The 19,555-nt window shown below is 41.0% G+C and overlaps 2 protein-coding genes and 1 long non-coding RNA gene across 8 annotated transcripts in view; all 3 read right to left on the bottom strand.

Annotated features, from left to right (window-relative positions):
- Positions 1 to 153: 153 nt before the first annotated feature.
- LOC115397762 (F-box/LRR-repeat protein 2-like) lies at positions 154 to 6,911 on the bottom strand. Its single transcript, XM_030104221.1, has 12 exons — positions 6,639 to 6,911; positions 6,419 to 6,557; positions 4,198 to 4,392; positions 3,741 to 3,901; positions 3,062 to 3,216; positions 2,882 to 2,965; positions 2,640 to 2,706; positions 2,334 to 2,456; positions 2,108 to 2,235; positions 1,889 to 2,005; positions 1,678 to 1,785; positions 154 to 250 (listed from the first exon to the last, which is right to left on the bottom strand). Exons 1-12 carry the CDS (start codon positions 6,909 to 6,911, stop codon positions 154 to 156), a joined length of 1,647 nt encoding a protein of 548 aa, XP_029960081.1.
- Positions 6,912 to 9,656: 2,745 nt separating this feature from the next.
- LOC115397870 (uncharacterized) lies at positions 9,657 to 13,432 on the bottom strand. Its single transcript, XR_003932539.1, has 3 exons — positions 13,422 to 13,432; positions 10,798 to 10,800; positions 9,657 to 10,139 (listed from the first exon to the last, which is right to left on the bottom strand). It is a non-coding gene; the product is annotated as an uncharacterized LOC115397870 (long non-coding RNA).
- A 570-nt stretch (positions 13,433 to 14,002) lies between these two features.
- The window catches only part of frmd3 (FERM domain containing 3), a 45,338-nt gene continuing 39,785 nt past the window's right edge, over positions 14,003 to 19,555 (bottom strand). For all 6 annotated transcript variants that reach the window (XM_030104363.1, XM_030104365.1, XM_030104366.1 and 3 more), the window contains 2 exons: positions 14,762 to 14,999; positions 14,003 to 14,589 (listed from right to left, as the gene is read on the bottom strand). In XM_030104363.1, coding sequence (XP_029960223.1) covers positions 14,109 to 14,589; positions 14,762 to 14,999 — 719 coding nt within the window. In that variant the 3' untranslated portion in view covers positions 14,003 to 14,108. The remainder of the gene's footprint in view (positions 14,590 to 14,761; positions 15,000 to 19,555) is intronic.

The raw sequence follows: 19,555 nt of genomic DNA, 5'->3' as shown, positions 1-19,555 counted from the left end.
AGTCCTTGCAGACCTCATTAGGCACATTATAGTGATATTACAAAGGAAGAAAAACTGTTAACTGTTTCATAGTTCAGGATAATATAGTGCACAGTCATCTTTTGCTAGATGTCATGCACATTTGCATACAGACGTTAGTGTGAGAGAGGTGAGTCAGTGTGGAGGGAAAACTTTAACGGTGCTGTTCATGTTACTGATCTGTATTTCTGTGGGTGGACGAACGCAGCCGTACAGGTGAAGCACGCTCAACCTGAAAAGACAGAAACACACAAAACAGACTGAGTTCAGAACACTTTCTCTCACTGCAGCAGAGATCAGCAGATGAATTCACTGTGGTTGCAGCTTGTGTCACTTTCGCTGTGATGTTGTTGGTCCTTCTATTCTCTCTATGCTGACATGTGACTGGTTTTGCTACGCCAGTAGCAGCTGATTGTGAAGAGTTGGTTATTTTCTTCACTGTGACACTACAAGGACAATCTGAAGTTATCTGTGAAACCAGATAAATCTGATGAGCTAGTCAAACTAAAAACTTGTCTTAAAGGCATAGAGGAGTGAAGAAGCTGCAATGTTCTGCTTCTGAACTGAAATGAAACAGAACTTATTATATCTTGCCCTAGGAACCTCAGAGACAAATTGCCTGAGCATATGGGCACACTGGATGTATTACTTTGACCTCCAGCACCATGGCGAGGTTCTTGAAAGTTCATTTTGATCAGGACTTATTGACCCCCATTATTTGAAATTCTTCTTTTAAAATATGGCCCCATCACATCTTTTAAAGATGTTATTCCCATATCATCACATCAGAACAATGCATTCCCAGAGCGCTGACTTACTGGAGGGAGTCAGAGGTTTCAGCATTGTACTTTGTGCTGTTTTTATTCACCTTGGACAATTTTCTAGTTGAGATACTGTCAACAGACTGGATTGTTGCACTGAACTCCGTTCATTTCCCATTTCCCATATATTCATATTTCACCACCACCTGTCATTAACACGCTCTCATTTTTTAATCTTTATAATTCCCTAACTCCTGCAATGGAAAGCTGTCACCCCTGGGCCTCTTTCTGCAAAGGCGTCTTCCATTTAAAGGGTCTTAGTGGGTGTAAAACTTTCATGCAATATATAAACAAATTGGACTGAACTACATTGATTCAAATTTTTTTTACTGAATATTTTGCCAGTGATCCATCAATTCTGACCTCTACTGTATGAATTAAAAGTAATCATTGTCTTCCTGTTACTAAAAAAATAATGCTGATCTTAGTTAAGATAAATAAATCTGATAATTGAAATTAGTCAAAGTTTGCTGGAAGTTTACTGAGCAAGAGAGTGAAACACACAGACATTTCCATCAGGCCCCATGCAAGAGAATAACCAAGTGACAGTGATAAGATAAGGCAATTCTGCAACATGTTACATAATGTTTTTCTTTCTCGGTGCTTCACAGAATATTGTATTTATTTCCTCTTGTGAATGTCATGTTACAGGAGTTGAATATGAGCTTTCTGAAACAGAAAAACTAGAAACTTTATCGCTTTTATTTTATAGTGTGAATAAGGCAAAGATGTCTCAGAACAAACAGGTCTTCAATGTTTTCATGTCGCACTGACACCAAAGAAGACTGACTGCATTTTCTCAGGAGATATGCTGTTACCTGTGCTTGTGTTTATTTACCTCTTGCAGTTTCTGCAAAGCTTCAGAATAAATTCTGAGGTGACGTGGCAGAAGCTGAGTTTGACAGTGTGAAGATGTGAACTGCAGTAATTTGCCAGTAGAGAAACCCTGCATTACACACAGTTTAATGCAGGTTACTTTACAGTTGACAACAACATATGATTTGCTGATTCATTAACAGAAATGCAGCACTGGATAATGTGTGCGCTACCCTCTGTTTCCGGTTCGGGTGGAGCTGAGATCCAGCTGCTGAAGTCGTCTGCAGCCCAGAGCTAAAGACTGAATGCCTGCATCTGTTACTGCTGCACAGCCACTCAAACCAAGCGATCTGCACACATGCACGCAATTTTTTCAAAAATTCACATAGACTGTACTTTAATCAAGTGTGCATATGTATTTAATGAGTGTAAATCATTTTCTGTGTGTGTACCTGATACTGGGTGTGTGCTTGCTGATGTTGTGCAGCGTCACGTCGGTGACTGCAGGACAGGAACTCAGGTTCAAACACTCAAGCTTGACACAGTTCTGGAGCAAACTGTCCACTGAGGCATCATTGACCTGATAAAGAAAAAAATAATACATTTAAATCTCAAGTTCTTATTTATGAATCATACAGAGCTGAAATCATAAATCTTGGCAGAAAATTTCCAACTCACCACCTGCAGCCCAGTGAGATTCAGTGAAATGAGACATTTCAGCTGAGACGCCATCGCTGTAAAGCTGTGCATGTGGACTTTCGGGACACGTCCAATGTTTAGATGCTGAAGGCAAGGACACATCTAAAAGTAAAACAGTCCATGTTTATATGTGTTATTTATTCATCAGAAGAGTTTTGAAGCATGAAAATCCTGCTCAGGTATGTTTGAGGCACATACTAGATGTAGGATCTAATGCTCAGTTCAAAAAGCAAAGCATGCTCGTTTGAATAACGATTAATGAGTTCTTTTTGAATAAAAAAGTACCTCATATAACGTCTGCAGGCAGGATGGAGAGAGGAAATGACAGCCAAACACTTCCAACCTGCGCAGGCTGAGGAGGAAACATGATGGTACCCAAAAAGTCACAAAAAAAGAGAACAAAACAGTACCAAATGTAGGTGATGATGAAAAACATGCATCAAAGAAAAAGCGATAAAGTCAAGTTTGAATATTGACTATTCTACATGACACAGCTAATAAATCTGCAATCGGAGTGCAGGTCTGACCTTTCATGGTGCTTCATGATGAGCTTCTTCAGTGGGACATCGGTGATATGGCAGCCATTCAGCACTACAGATCTCAGTGTTGCCCTACAATAAATACAAATGCGTGAAGGCTTCAAGCCATATTTATAAATCATCATTTATCATTTGATTCAATGGTGTAATATTTGGGTCCATTGTGACCTCTGACTACTGTCAATCAGAGCTTTCAGCCCTGAGTCTGTTGCTCCACTCCAGCTCACATCCACACTTGTCACATGGTCACACAGCTGACCAATCAGAGCCAGCACCTGGTCGCCATGCAGACCAGCACCAACACAACTCGTGACCTTGAGCTCCTGTAATCACCAAGATATTTGCTATTATTGACCTGGACACAGTTCAGACAGATCAACAGTTGCATAAACCTTTTCATCATATGTCAGTTACAACATTTTAGGTTTCCGATGCATTTAAATCTACACTGTTACCTGAGTGTTGGATTTCATAAAACCTGTTGCATAATAAAGACACTTTTAAATACCTCACATGATGTAAACCCGGAGCCATCAACATTTTATGATCTGTACTTTCCTGACAGGCACTTTCAAGACGAAGGGGCAGTAAAAACATAAAAAAACATCAGAACAATAATAGAATAAGTGTGTCGCTAAGTGACAGAGAAAATGAGAGACTGTTCCGGTGGTTCATTGATCAAAGAGATCTAATCGTACAAGTAAGGAAGCACACTGTAATGTCATCTGATGGCAAACATCACTGGAATCCTCCAAGTCTTCTGTAAGCAATCATTACCTAACAGGGGATTATGCTCTTGACTTGACACATTTTTACGTTTTAAAAAAGTCTAATTCCTTATTTCTACCTGCAGTGAGTTCCTGCACAGAGAGAAAAACTGCTCCAGCGCAGAGGAGGAGACGGACAGGCTGCTGCAGCTGTACAGACACAGAGTCCGAGGACAGCGTCGGCCCGCGTGAAGCAACCACTCCTCATTTAGGTCAGAGTTTTCAACCCTTAGATTTCTCCCTTTCAAAAGAGAAAAGCACACTTTAATTCTTCAATATCCAGACCGGCGCATTTGACTGAGACCTTTGGATCTGACCTCCAGTCTGTGCTGGTATGAGAGCATGTGATGGTGCATGTTTGGGTTATCTTACATGTGTTTGTCCAGGGAGTGGTGCAGCACTTTGAGAACTTACATCATGGGAATGTTCCATGTGCTAATTCTGAAGAGCGCAGACATCCCACTCCGCTGTTATCCAATAATTCAACCTGACCATTAAACCGAAGCCAGAGTGCGACTCTGTTTGTTGCACACTCACAGAGCGTGTGATCGTCAGCCAGCGAGCGCAGGCGGCGGCAGACCCGCAGCACTCTGCACAAATCCCGGTGAGGCACGAGAGACAGGATGGACAGCCACACCTCATCAGGCAAACACATCCAGCGGTTACAGTCGGGGACACCTGCACGCTGACGGATGCAACAATCAAAACACAGGATTAACGTGCAAAATACACCTAAGTGTTACAAGTGAATAAAAACAAAAATAAAAATGTAATTTTAGACAAAGGTAGTACAAAAAAACTGCATATGGAAGAAAAATATGATGAAGTGTAGATGTAGAAAGACACTTTACTGTGTTCACACTGACACACTCAGCGGCACCTGGAAACCAAAGCAGAGATAAATTAATGGATTCATTCACTTTACTGTTTTTTTCACTGAATATTTGCATACACAGAAATTTGGGTGTTCTAATAAGGCATGACAAATACATATAATAATATTTATTATTATTTTTAACAATCCTCAATATAGAAGCTGCTTTCATCTAAATAATGAAGAAATAAACTCAAGACTGTCTCAAACTGAACAGACAGTGGCAGTGCATGTGGCTGAGTGTGCGCTGTATAAACTTACTTTCGGCTGGTGGCGTGACTTCCCGCTGAAGTGTGTGTGTCGCTGTCGTTTGCTGGATTGTGTGTGTGTCATTGTCAGATGATGCGTGTTTCACACTGCTGTCTGGTGTCTTTGTGCGCTTCTGGGATCTCAGCTTCTTTGAGGATTTGATTGTATTTTTATGGTTGCTGGAGACAAAGGGTGACAGTGGTTTATCGACAGTATTTATATTTAACTAAAGGAACCCTGAATTAAAGTCCTGTGTAACTATAGCATAAATGATGATTTTACAAAGGGAGACCAATACTGAGATTGACTGGTGCCTATTGAAGTTATTCATAGCAAAGTAAAGTTATTTGTTGAGCAAAGTAAAAAAAAAAAAAAAAATCAGGAAACACAAATCAAACTGATGCTTCCATGATTCCTTATATGTTACCTGGGTGACAGCCTGTCAGTCAAGTCGTCGTTTGAACTTTCACAGCGTCTCCTCCAAACTCCGGTTCCAGTTGTTCTCTTGGGAGCTGTGACGGCTCTCTGATCACCCTTCATGCTTGAAGGATGTCTTTTCTTATTTAGTAGCTGACCTGACCGCAGACAGAGAGGCAGTCAGATCTGCGTCAGATTTACTTCTTTGGGCAAAAAGAAGCACAGCAATAGAATGATCATTAAATGAATCCCACAGAGCCATATGGTGATTCCTGATACCTGGATGAGCAGTTAAAGCAGAGGTCTCAAACTCTTCAGGTTGTCTCCATGACGTCTCATCAGGCGTGTTAATAGCAGCGTCGTATGAAACGCCGTCGTTTGCAGATTTCCTTAAAGGGTCATCAGACTGATTTCCTTCCAGATTCATCTGTCTGCCTCCAGCTTCAGTCGCTGCAGAGGTTTTATTTGCTCTGTCAGTGTCACCAGATTTGGCTCTGAAGTATTCAGAGGGAGCTGATTGATCCATATTGTAGTGAGATCTGTCCAGGCCTTCACCGAGGAGACAGGCCGCCCCCTGCTCTGCGCTCTCTGCAGCTCTTCGACTGATATCTTCAGGGTGTGTTTTATTCTCTGGATTTGTGAAGTGACAGTTCAGTCGCGAGGCTGCAGATAAGGATGATTTACGGACTGATTGTGTGAGGCTACTTTGTTTTATATGTTTGCTGGATGTGGGGCGATGCAGCCGATCCACACACAGCTGGTACTGCTCAAACACAGTCAGGTGAGGCGGCAGTTTCATCTTCAAGCCCAAACTCGGGCCTGCAGTTTTTGATCTCCGCTCAGGTATCTCCTCTTTCTCACTGCAGTTTATTTCATCATATCTACACTCTGCAAAATCTAAGCTAGATTCCCGGTCTTTTTGCTTCCGCTTGACATTTTGCTTCAGCTCCTTGTAGTTTTCCATTGGCTCCGTCTCTTCACATCGCTCTTGTTGATTATCTGACCTTTTCTTTTTTGAGTAAACCCCAGCTGCTTTAAAATTCGTGTCTGTAAACTCACTGCTTTCATGTAATGGCTGTACGGTGCTCCCTGCACCAAACAGTGCGCTGGATTTTTTGAAGAAGCGTGTTGCAGAATCTGATGCAAGTGTTTGGACTGAGCTGCAGTCAGATGTTCCCTTGTGGTGCCTTTGATTAGACACATGTGGTCTGCTTGTACTGCAGTTGACTTGGCACAGGGTTTGTTTATTGTTGGTGTGCTGCAGCTTCAGACTTCTCATGTTTTCAGTTTCTCTGCTCCCCAGCCAAGTTTCCTCATCTTTCACCGAGGAGCACGAGGACGGGCGGAGAGGATCGCTCTGAAAGAGAGGCTTATATCCACACATGCAGTTTTTTTCTCTCCTCTTGTTTTTATAGCTTGATGATCTGGGCTGACAAACCTCTGAATTCTCTACAGTCACGTATGCTCTGTCATTGATCACAGTGGAACAGACGTATTCAGCGCTGCAGAATTCACTGTGAGATCCCGCCGGACCCTGGAGGAATCCCTCTGCCCACTTCAAGGCATCCCTCAGCTCCTGCTGCTCACTCAAGAGAGACTCACTCTGGTGATACAGACTCTGCTCCAGGTCAATGTACCGCCTACAGTTTCCTGGGTCGTCAAGCAGTTCAGACACAACATATCTTGTTGTTTCAAACTGACAAGTCCCCATGAGTGGATCTGGGGTATGAAAAGCTGCCCAAGCATAATATTTTTCAGACATTGTCACATGATTGCAGTATTTAGTATAACTGCAAAGTTCATGTCCAGTGACCTTTACAAACATGAAGCTTGCATCTAATTTTTGTCTTCGTACCACCTCATGTATCCATCCTGTGTCTCCTGTGGAGCAGAATGATATTTTCCACCTCCAGGCAAATGGTAATCAAGTTGCACAGACTGATGACAACACTGTTCTGTTAACAGGAAGTAAAATAACTGTTAGCATTGATTCAATAAAGGACCTTTTCACATAATCTCCATGGGTAAAACAAATTTCTGCTATTCATGGGATACAAACACAGAAATAGTTGATTTATGTTTTGATAATAAACAAAAAAAGCTGTCGTACCTACCCAGAATTCCTGTTTTCCCGCTGAGTTCCAGTAATGGAGAAAACTTAGATACATCGACATTAAATTCCCCTCGTTAACACATTTACCTCTTAAAACAGATTTGTATGCAATAAGACCAGGCTGCAGTCCTGACAGTAAAGGTCTGAACTCTCCCTGCAGCCAACAAATCTTGTGTTGATCACACTATTGCCATAGAGATTGCAACTTAAGATGCATTGACGATTTTAAACCACAAGAGGGAGACAGAACCTACTTATATCACCTTCACTCCTGCCATGTTGCAGTAGTTTTTCAAAGTTCAGTGTGTAACAGGGCTTTTTAGGATTGCATTCAATTGTAAATCGATGTATTAACCGTTCATTTATATTTTGCTTACTTTTAAGTTTTTCATTTAATAAATAAAATAAAATAAAATAAAATAAAATAAAATAAAATAAAATAAAATAAAATAAAATAAAATAAAAAATAAAGCCTTGCATCATTTTCCCCCCACTTCACATTTATGGAGCAGGTTGTGTTGTTTCATCTCATAAAATCCCTCTAACACACATTTACATTTGTGGGTGTTATGTTGCAAAATTTGGAAAAATTCATGGGTATGAATATCTGCATTGGCAGCCCTCCCAATAAGACACAAAGCTTATGAATCTTCAAAACAAAATATAGATTTTTCTCTGAATAAACCTAATATATGGAAAAAAATAACTTTTTATCAGCTGAAACTATAATTCATAAATTATTATAAAATAAAGTGGGATGCGGAATCAACCAATGAAGAAATTGATGAGCTCTATAGCGGAGTCAGAGTGGGGGCAAGGGGGTGGTCGCCCCAGGGTCCACAAGGTCATAGGGCCCCGTTTCATGTGATGTGTTCACATTTACTCATAAATTATTTATTATAATAATAAAACGTGCTGTGTGTGCGAGAAGGTATAGGCATATGATTGTGGGCTCCAATTTGCCAATTCTTACATTACGACTGTCCATGAATGCATCAGAGCTGTAAGCCAGCGCTGATTGGCTGTGCGGCATGAACCAGTTTTTTTCTGTTGCACTTGATCTGAACTCTTTGGAGGGAAGTTAAACAGTATGCTAAACACTATGCTAGCCGCTAGCGGTACTACCCAAAACCTAACATCGGAGCCATTGGTGAGTCAGTGAAACCTTCCAAAATATTGTTTTTATCAGAATGCTGTGGTCTTAAACACCTGCCTATTTGAATGTGCCTTGTGTTGCTCTCAACTATAAGAGACCGCAGACTCTGTTTTCTTCTCTAATTCCAAAAGATATAGATAGCTGTGTCTATATCTATCTGAATAGATTGTGTAATTTTAGACCAGTTGTGTTCATTTTATATTTAAACTGTATCAAAGATGGTACAGATTTAGCCCGTGAGTTTCTATTTGAGTTTTCAGCACCATGGACAGCGGACACTCCGAGATTGACAGCTGTCACTCAGGCTGCAGGTGTGTGCGTGTGTGCGCATGTGTATTTGTTCTTCAGAACAAGTTTGTCAACTGGTTTGTCACTTTATTCTGCTTTCTGAAGCATACAGGCTTGCTTGGCTCAATAAAAGTGAGCATTAGTGTGTTGTTTGATGGTAGCATGAGGTATTGTTTGAATGATAAAATTACTATCATAAGAGCCCTTCGAGAATGCTCCGCCCCCTCTGTACTGAGACCCACGCTCTGCCTCTGGATAAGCTTTTTGTCCTCAGTCACAATCGCCCTTTTCCCGAAAGGAAAAATACAGTCTTCAGCTAAATGATTTCTATTGCTATGTTTAAGTCTGTCATTACTTCAACCACAACCTGAGCTCAACACTAGAAACAGTGGAGACAGGAATTCTGAAATAAAGCATCGTATCAGCAGCTGAATCAGGCTCCTACACTGTGACCATTTTCAAACTCTATAAAAGAAATAAATTCAAAGTCAGAAATACATGGTATATAAAAGCAAAGTGTGAATAGGAAGGATGTCAATATTTCAGGAGGCCTGGGAGAGAATATAGAAAATGCAGAGGAAATGAACCTGTTCAAACATTTGGGAAGAATTCTGTTGGGAAAATCTGACTGTACTTTTCTTTTTCTTTCACTGCTGCTGCTGCTGCTGCAAAAAAAAAAAAAAAAAAAAAAAAGACATAAGGACAGTGGGAGCTGCTAACAGAGACTGTGTGTGAAAAATATGCCAACCAGCATCACATTGTGAAGAACCACCCCCTCATTGTCACTTATTGGCAGGAAATCGACATATCAACAACATATTTTGAGTTAAAATCTAATTTAGATGTTTTTAATAAAGCAGAGCCCAAAAAATATCCACACAACACAAGGGTGATTATTTTTCAATATATATTCATTAGAGAGCTTTATTGTGGCAGTATTAACATATAAAACAATCATATTTTTTCCTTTTATAACATACAAACATTCAAAATTGTTTTCACTTCACAAAGTTTATAAGGCTTGGTTGTCCCAGAAGAGAGGGGTTAATTTTTTTTTCGGGATTTTTTTTTTTCCCTTTTATTTCTAAATTAAATCTCCCAGAGTTTCTTATTGAAAAGACAAAAACAAAACAAAAAAAAAGAAAAAAGTTCAGACTGACTAACTAAACAAACAAAAAACATTTTAAACAACATTTAAAGTCAACATAGGAACCGTGCAAGAGAATCTGCTACCGTACATGCCCACACAACATTGAAATAATTTACAGTTTATTTACCTCTTCAACCATGTGATGTCCAGTAGTTTTGCATAAGATAGACCTGAGTTCAAATATTTAAAATCTTAAATGAATTCATCAAAAGTCGTCTTTTGTGTTTATATTCTGAACAATTTATGTACTTCTTTTTTATATAGATTTTTTTAAATATATATATATATATACTGATCATTAAAGAAAGCTATTAAATTTAAGGTTTGTAAATACTTGACTCATGTCAGAACTCATATGTGGATTTCCCATTCATACTTCAGATGTGACATCAATTGGTGTGTGATGATGTGTTACTTTAATCACAGTTTTATTTTCATATGTAGGCAACAAAAATCAATCGGGTGTGTACAGAAACTTCAGCTGAGCAGCACAGAACGAGAGCTGAATCTCCAAGTGGTTAAACCCCCCTTTAAAGGCTGTTGATCTAATAAAAGAGCTACAAACTAATATAATGCTACAATGTAGTTTTATTATAGAACTTGAAGGCCTTGTTTTGATGTTTACAGTGAAGTGTACTTTCCATGAAGTTGAGGTTAAATCTTAACAGTTCTGCAAATGTTCCAAATATCCATTAAATAGTGTGATATTTGATATTTAATAGCTTCTTTTACCTAAAGGTGTCTGAACCCCCCCCAGGTTGCGTATGGTATACAGTAGTTAACATGCTTGCATGCTCAATAAGCAATGAGGTTGGGTGCTAAAGGCTAAGTAGTTTAATGTCTGATTTTAATGATTTACAAGCACACAGCAGAAGCAAAGTCAAGTTAACTAGCTGATTACTCTTGAGCTGCTCTTTAGAAGACTGTAAAAATAGTTTTTACAAAGGGAGAGCTGGTTGAACAGAAGTACAATGAGAGGAAACAACAGATTTAGCCATCATGTTAGTCTTAATGATCAAAATGAAGCCCAGTGCATTTTCTTTGCTCGGATGACCAGTGTTTAACTCTGACGTGGTGCCTGAGATTCACTTTTCCTTCCTCCCGTTGGTAAAAATGCAAGAAAGCATGCAATAATCTACGATGGTCGAGACAGCCAAGCCCATATCCAGGTTGCTTTACATAGACAAGACGCACATTTGGTAAAAACAAGTAAATTTTTACCTTTTTTTTTTTTTTTTTTTGCCACAGCTATAAACAGAGTATTTACACATGGGAACATGCAAATTTGCATTGAGAGGTCAGCAAAGAGGAGCCTAGAGTGCCCCCAGTGTGGAGGAGAATGGAGCACAGAAACAAAGGACCGTCAGCAGAACTGCGTACGACGACAAATTCACAGAGAGGTTTACGATTTGAAGTCTACAGTGAATCACTCCAGTGTTTTTTGGTTCATGTGCTTGAGGGAGAGTTACAAACGCAGACAGCTTCATGGGATAATCACTGAGCAGTGCATACAGATCCGCTCCACCCTCCTCGGTGAAGCCGGTTTGAGCGCCGCACGTGTTCGTGTAACTACAAACCGTATCCTCATTGTGGTTTGGCCCTTTGCTCGGTTTCACGATTGAAACTCAGTGCATGTGCTGTAGTAGGAAAATAGATGTCTCTGCCCTAATAGACGTGTTTTTTGTTCACACTGCATATTTTGTGGATGAATAAAGCTCCATGATGCATAAAGTCACACAGCTGTTAATATGAGACGATTTGGATGTGATGTCCATTCTTAAGGCTTTTGACGCAGCCAACCTACAGAGAGCATGGAGAGTGACTTCTGGAAATGAACTTTAATATCTAGTGAGGGCTTTCATAGAGGAAATGGCCAAAACAGACTCCTTGTTACCATTAATGATCATGTAGTTTCAGCTACGATGGCCAAAACTGCAAAAACAGTCTCTCTACAGTGAAGACTTTGTGAAATATTATCTTTAAAAAGCACATGGATGCATACATAGCTGAGAGAAGGTAGGCTACAACCCAGACAGTCTGCGGCCAAATGTATGCCTGGCTTCACAAACTGTGATATCTTTAACAGCAAGACATTTACTGACAATATGAATTAATTATAAAATGTATGGTGTGATTAAATGCTTTTTTTTTCTTTTCATTTTTGAGACATATTTTAAACAAACTGCTAATGCCCTTTCCTGAGAAGTTTTATCTAAACTGAACTATATTTATATATATATTTATAATTTCTTATCACTGCTTTTCTATTTCTCTCCTTCAAAGCCACTAAACTTTACCCAGCAGGCTCTGCTGTCTGCAGGCTGAACCAACAATGAACTGGAGGCGCCAGTGACTTGACATTTTTCTCATCAGTGCTATTAAAGTCTCAGTTTTTGTTTCACACCCTGACACCCATGTGCTCTAAAGCTGTGTTAAAGCTAACTGTCAGCACTAAGTCACAATCCAGCATAGCTCATTTCGTGTTTTTAAAGGTTTTCCAGCAACACCCTTCACTTTCTTTAAACTTTGACTCCACAGTCAGTATACAAAGTATTCAAACTGAAACTCTGCCTTTCGTTCAAAGATTCCTCCATAAAGATCCTTCCTTGTGTTTAACTTGACACCCCAACAAAGTTTGAGGAAAGAACAGACCTCATAAAGAAAACACACTGTTCTCACAGATGTTAGAAATGGCTACAAATCATTTCTTGGTTGTGTCTGTGACTAAAATGCTGATGTGTTTCTATAAGCTACATGAGTACAGCTGAATATGCCCAGCCTGGTCGGTATCCGCACACATAAATAACCTGTTTGAGAGGCGTAGGCACCTCAACACCTCACCTGTCCCATCATGTGTCATTTCCCAGCAGTGTGCTTGGAGGACTACAACAGTTCCTCTCAGCTTTCCCATCTTTTTCGAAACACACATAGAACTTCTACAAAACCACCACACCATCAAACAACCTGTCAAATCTAAATATAGGGCTTTTTTTTTTTTGTTCTTTTTTGATCAAACACAAATTTCTCTTCACAACCCAATAAGCAGTATTTTCTGACTGTTTTTCTACATTTTCTGTCAAAACTCATCACCATGTCGAAAGATGCACCAACTTATGAGCTAACATTTAGTTCAGAAGACATTTAGACGCTCATCATCAAAACACAAATTTTTCAATGCTCACGGACACGCTGACGCTTTCCTGCTGCCTCCCTCCTTCATCCTAAATGACATCAGGTAATCTGAAACAGTTGTAATCTGTGGTCTGTGTAAAAGGTTTGTGCTATAACGCCGGTAGGAAAAACCCAGGGTGCTACCGAGCCAACGCCACGTCGATAGTGGTCTTAAAAAATAGCTTAAATTTCTCCGTCCCATCACCCTGATAAACTTCAATAAATTATTTTTTTTGTAATCTTTTGTAAACTCTTAATTTGAAAATAAGGTCAAAGTAGATTCTCTGACTGAAAAATTCCTGAAAGATCTGGATGACATAAAAATGTACAAAACGTTAAAAACAACTTATTTAAGATTGGTAATAATTATCAATATTTCTGTTTTTTTCTTTTTTTAAATATATATGTATACATATATATATAGTGTACCTCTGACTGTGGTATTGTTGCGTTCAGTGGCAAACCCATCACTTCTCCTTCCCGCCCACTCCGTCATGACTGACAGGCTCTGTGACCAATCAGGCGCTCGGAACCATTTTCGAAGAGTCTCTGCAATAACTTGTCAGCATCAGGAGCGAACAGGCCTTTAAAATGTCCAGAAAACCATTTTCTTTTTTTTTGTTTAGGGGCTTTTCTCTCCTTTCATTCATCAGTCCTCCTCCTAACACGGCTTTTCTTTCCTATTTCTTTTCACTTCACGGCTGCCAAAGGCATCTGTCTTAACACGTGATTTTGATCGTAACAATAAAATGGTATTTTAAAGTGAAAGTACACTTGTTTCAGTGTCAAAGTGAAGACAGTGTTTTGTTTGGGGAATCTGACTCCCTGCGTTAACAAAATAACTTACTCTATTTTTTGGATCATCATCAGTGATGCATTTTAGTTCTGCATAAATTTTTTTTAAGAGAAGTGAAAACATGACTGTTGAGCATCAACAAAACCCAGTTAAGACTGAAAAGAGGATAAAATCACATGTTTGGACAGACATTTGGGCGTCCTCGTCTCTCCTGCAGTGCCTCCTCCCTGCTCTTCAGTCTGACCACAGGTTCTCCATGGCCATGCTGATCCTGCACAGGATCCAGCGCCGGAGCGGGCAGTAATACTCATAGTGGAACTGCTCAAACTCCGGCGTCTGGCGGATCTCGTGGAGGAAGGACACGTCGATGTCCGACTCCAGCAGCAGCAGCAGCGTGGGCACGGTGACGAGCAGGACGCCCATGACCACGGCCACTAAGCGGGCCACGCTCAGCACGCACGCGTTGAGCCTCTCGTTGGACGACAGCAGGCGCAGGCCGCTGGACAGGACCCCGCCCATCCGGCTCCTCGCGGCCAGCCGGGTGCGCTCGTAGGCCCGGTCCCGCTCCCTCTCGGCCTCCAGCTGGGCCTGGATGTCGGGGTCGGCGTGCAGCTCTCTGAGCAGCCTGGCCGGGCTCTGGACCGGCGAGGAGAAGAGCAGGTCCACGCCTCCCTGACTGTCCTCCACCGGGGTGGGAAGCATGCTGGCGCAGGGGCTGGAGAGGAAACAGAGGACGATCAGATCTCACACTGCTTTCAAATATGGCAGCGCAAGCTTTGTGAGTGAATTTAAGCACTAATTTGCTTAGAATGTAAAGCAGTGGTGTTTGAAATGACCATAAAGGTGTTGACAGCGAGTAAAAATAGAGCCAATCAGACTCTGCAGACCTGTAGGTGAGCTCAGAAATAGTGAGCGCTCCGCCGGACTCTTCCTCCTCTTCAGCATGGTCTTCAGCTTTTGGCGACTGAGGTCGGAGATTGGTGGTTTCCATGGAAACACGGGCAGGCTGCAGGTCATTGCCCAAAGCGGAGTTTCCTTCATCAGTGCTCTGATGCTCATTATCGGGAGACGCAGCAGAAGGTTTTAGAGGAGTCAGGGGGACGGAGTCCTTCACTGCAATAATACCTGAAAGGGGGGGGGGGGGAATGCTTGGAATTAGTGCTCAAAATTAGTTTTAAAAAATAGTCTTCAATAAGCAAAAAGCAGTAAACTAAAAAATAGTATTGAAGGTGGATGAGTGAATGAATGATCACTGTCAACTTAAAGTGGCACTGACTTTATTGTAGTTGAATGCAAACGCCACATGAGGGCGATACTGTATCATTGAAATGCTTATGACAAATTTAACAGCCATACAATAAATAAAAACAGCCTTGTTTTGAACCTGAATGTACAGAAATACTGTGTTTTTTGCACAATCTTTGTCCTAAACCATTGTGTATGATGCAGCTTTAAATTACTGCCAATGTCGGATTGATACAGACAGTGATGTTTATCGAATGTAAATGAAAAGCCCCAACAGTGCGTGCCATTCATGATAATGCGATGCAACCTGACAGCTAATGAGAATGCACTTCACTTATAGGTGTTCACTTAGAAATAATTGCGCACATAATTGATGCCTCAGTGCAATAAGCAGATGAGTGTGTGACATGCATGTTAAAATAATGCTATGAAATTAAAGATGAGCTCAGAGGCAGGCTGCTGCCAGTCAACACCTCTGACTTGAAATGTTGCGATTATTGTCACTGTCAGGAGGTAAATTAATCTACCTTCGAGACCATGTGACCTCTACATCGGTGAAAATCACAGAAATTGTGTTAATCAATATATCATATGAGGAATACTATTTTACCAGCCATGCTGGTATGGAAACACTATTCTACAATCTGTTTATATTTTTTTAATTTCCAAACAATGATCTGGAAAAGTAATTGTCGGATCCATTTTCAATTAATCGGATTTAAAAAAAAAAAGCAGCAGGTTTTAAAGGTCACACTGACTAATGATTTAACATGTTAACTAATTCAAATATGAACCGAGAGGAATTAAAGACAAGAGGAGAGAAAGAGTGAAGGGGAGGACAACCTGAGGAGCTGCCATGGAAACAGAGTCAGCAAAAAGCGAGCAAGAGCAAAAAAACTCAGGGAGGGGGAAATGAGGAAGTAATGCTGATCAAAAACATGGACGCATCAGAAGAAAGAATAAAAAATAAGACAGCACGTTGAAGAGGTCTGTCTTTACATTCATGAAAATAAACATTCGGGCTTTGCTGGTTGAACCGTCAGTGTCATGTTACACCATGCTTTCCCAAATAGAATAAGATTTCCATATTTTATCCCAGAGTGAATGTGAGCTAATATATGCAAAGGATAAATATCAAAAGCTGTTTTCACACTCGTGTGTTTCTCTCATGTTGCAGCAGCTGCATTAGTGAAAAATAAGCAAAAATCATGACCTCCTTATGTGATACCGACGATACAGACCGAAACTGATCTGTGATTTACATTTATCACGCGTGTCCTGAACTGACTTCACTTCCAAGTGAATAACAAATATGAGGCTGGTTTATATTCAGAATGATATCCTGTTTTCTTATTTATTTATTTTTTTGTTTTTCCAGCCTCAACTGAATGAAAAAATTACAAAATAGTCATGTGAGGTTAAGTTATCTGAAAAGATGCATGCTACTGCAGAAACATTTGGCTTTCAGTCTGGTTCCACTATTTTCCCAGAGTACTGGCTGAAATGACACATTTGCTTTAAATAAGCGGTGAAATCAACGTCTTCTTGGAAAAAAGAGGGATGGATCAGTTTTAAAGACCGTTTGATTTGATCAACCAGAAATTGTTGAGAAAAAAATGCATTTTGCTCTAGTAAAGGTAAGAAGTACAGAGTTGTGACTCTTTGACGGGGACAAACTGCTGCTGTTTCCCCTTTTATAATCCTCTCCTGTTAGCTAGTCGACAAGCCTCTCCTTCGATGAGGTGATTCACACTTCTAGGTGTCAGATTCCTCTGTGGCCTGTGTGTGTGCGTCCATACACTGTCTCTCTCACCCTCACACACACACACACATCAGTGTGTTCCCCAGTTATGCAAAAGTGCAGACAGGGTAATTTATCTCTGTCATGCAACCTCATCTTTTGCACCTGAACACCCACTGAGTATATTTATCTGTGCGACTGCGCATGTGCACAGACATAAATCTGAGTAAATGTTCACTTAAAATGATTTGAATTGCACGTCTGCTTTAGTTTGTTAAAATAATTTTTTCCTTGTAGCTATTTTAATGAGCTGATTTACATGATGAGAGATCAAGAACGCCTGTCGCATCAGTCTGAGTGTTAAGAGTTATTTCACTGCCGCTGCAGATTTCGAAGTCTAAATCCTGAGGTGACAGCTTCGCTCAGCTGCCCTTCAAGCCTGGAGTGAAAGTGCAGGATCGAATGTTCAAAGTATCACTCCTGAACCTGATGGAGATTCAGTGTCAAGCTCAAGGACACTTCAGGAGACAAGCAGGTGTAGCGAGTGAGGTTGAATCTCTTCAAGCCATTCCAAACAGCACAGGAGGAAGGTACATGCAGTAAAGTGACTTTTCTAAGAAAGCACAATTGGATTGAACAGTCTAAAGTCATCAGTCACATTTAGTCACACAGTCATACAGTAACAGTGATGGCTGGCATGTGGACAAGTCAAGACCGGGAATCGAACCGCCAAAATATGGAACGGAAGATGAGTTGCTCTAGAAACTAATTCATTTCCAATTACGAGTATGTTTTTATGCAATTAAACTTTAAATGAAAGTTTTTTTTCAGATGTAGTCTAGTGAAATGACTCAACATAATGACATTGTTCTTGCAATAAGCAAAAAAAATAAAATAAACAGGAACAAAGCAAAAAAAATCTGGGTTGTTGTAATATTTAAATATCCGTCTCTAATCAAACTGAAATCTACAAAGTTAATGTAACTATTTTTCTTTCAGAGAATCTGCTTATTGTGCTGTCAGCTCTTTGTTTTAGCAGCACTACTGCCTGCAGTGTAGATTCTATCACAACAAAAGGTAATTTGTATTGAACTGTTCAGTTGAATCAGTGAACAAATAAACTTGACAAACAGACTTGACGTGAATCAAATTTGCTTCCCAAAGACATTTTCAAAACTTCACTGCTACTTTTGTCATGGTAATTTAACCCTTAACTTATACACAAACCTTAAAACGCCTCAAAGACTTGATTTTTGTTCTCACACGCACAGCAAGTGAGCGTGTGAACACATTTAAGTTGCCTTAATCATATGAAATGCATGCACATATGCGTGCATGCACATACACACGCATTTCATTGGAGGCAGAATGTCTGGCAGATCACTCTGACAGTTTGCACTTGTCGGTTGCCACAACAAACCTGGCATCCCAAATCCTGAGCCAGCACACATGTGCTTCACTGCTGTGCTACATTACCTGTTGTTAACTTCCATTTGACTGTAAAAGTCAAGTGTGCAATGTCACTGCCACAGGAGCAAGTTGGCATGATGGTTTTTTAAATAAATTTTGTTAATACATGTGGAAAAAATGTGGCATCTATCTCAAAAGAGTAAGGCACACAAGTGTTAAGATGATAAATAAAGAAGAAGAATGATCTCAGTCTGTAAAATGTCATCACAGTTCTGATGTGTTAGTGGATTCACACTCCTGCCACTCCTCTTACTCGGTTCCAGTGTGTTCCTCTGAAGTCCAGTGTTGGTTCCACTGATGCGCCCCCCTTGCCCCACCAGTCGCACATATACATCTCGCGCCGTGTGATTTGCGATGCGCAGATGCAGGCTCCGCCGTGTCGTGATCTTCACCTGGCACCTCAAGGCCTCTGCGAACACCACTGACGGAGCTCGCTCGTCCACGGCCTCCCCGGGGTGGAACACTTCAAGAGGCCCGGCCTGTCCCCCCTCCATGCTCTCGCCCTGCAACGCGTCTGGTGCCAAGTCGAGCCCGAGCCCCCCTGTCTTTCCCTGAGTCCCGCAGCTCCGGACGTCGCCGGCGCCGGGGCGGTCGCTCTGCATCAGGCCGCCTCCGACGTCACTGCTGGTTCTTTGCTCAAGAACCTCCATCATTCAGCCTGACGACAAACCTCAGACCAGCTGTCTGCAGTGAGACCCCCACACCCTGACTGAGCGAGCGCCAGCAGAGCTCGTACACTCACTCATGTGCACAAAGACACACACAGGCATGCTGGGAGAGAGAGAGAACCAAACAGCAGACACATTCCCTCTCTCTCTCTCTCTCTCTCATGCACAGACATGGTCGGGCCTCCTGTGAGTATCAGTGATGCTAACAAAGAGTAGAGGGGGCATTAGAGAGGGATCAGGCCCAAAGCTGCGGTTTCTATATATAACTAGGTGGTCCTGGCTGCAGAGGGGCAGCTAATCTAACTCTGATTACAGGGGAACAAGTCTGACCCTGGGTAGGAGCTGGGATCATTTTCTTTTCCTCGCTGCAAGTCTGCCTTCATCGCTCCTTCCTCTCATAGGAAACACTTTCTCTTCAACTCCGCATCAAATCAGTGACACTACCGGACAAAGACAAACGTTGCTCATTCAGATAAACCCCAGGCTGGTTTTTCATGATCTGTAAGTAGACATCAACGAGACAAAAGCAGGGACAAAGGGATTTTTCTAAAGAAAAA

This window comes from Salarias fasciatus, chromosome 12 (genome assembly GCF_902148845.1).
Source record: "Salarias fasciatus chromosome 12, fSalaFa1.1, whole genome shotgun sequence".
In the NCBI taxonomy this organism is placed as follows: Eukaryota; Metazoa; Chordata; class Actinopteri; order Blenniiformes; family Blenniidae; genus Salarias; species Salarias fasciatus.
The sequence above is the reverse complement of the archived record's forward strand: the minus strand, read 5'-3'. Positions and strand labels throughout refer to the sequence as shown.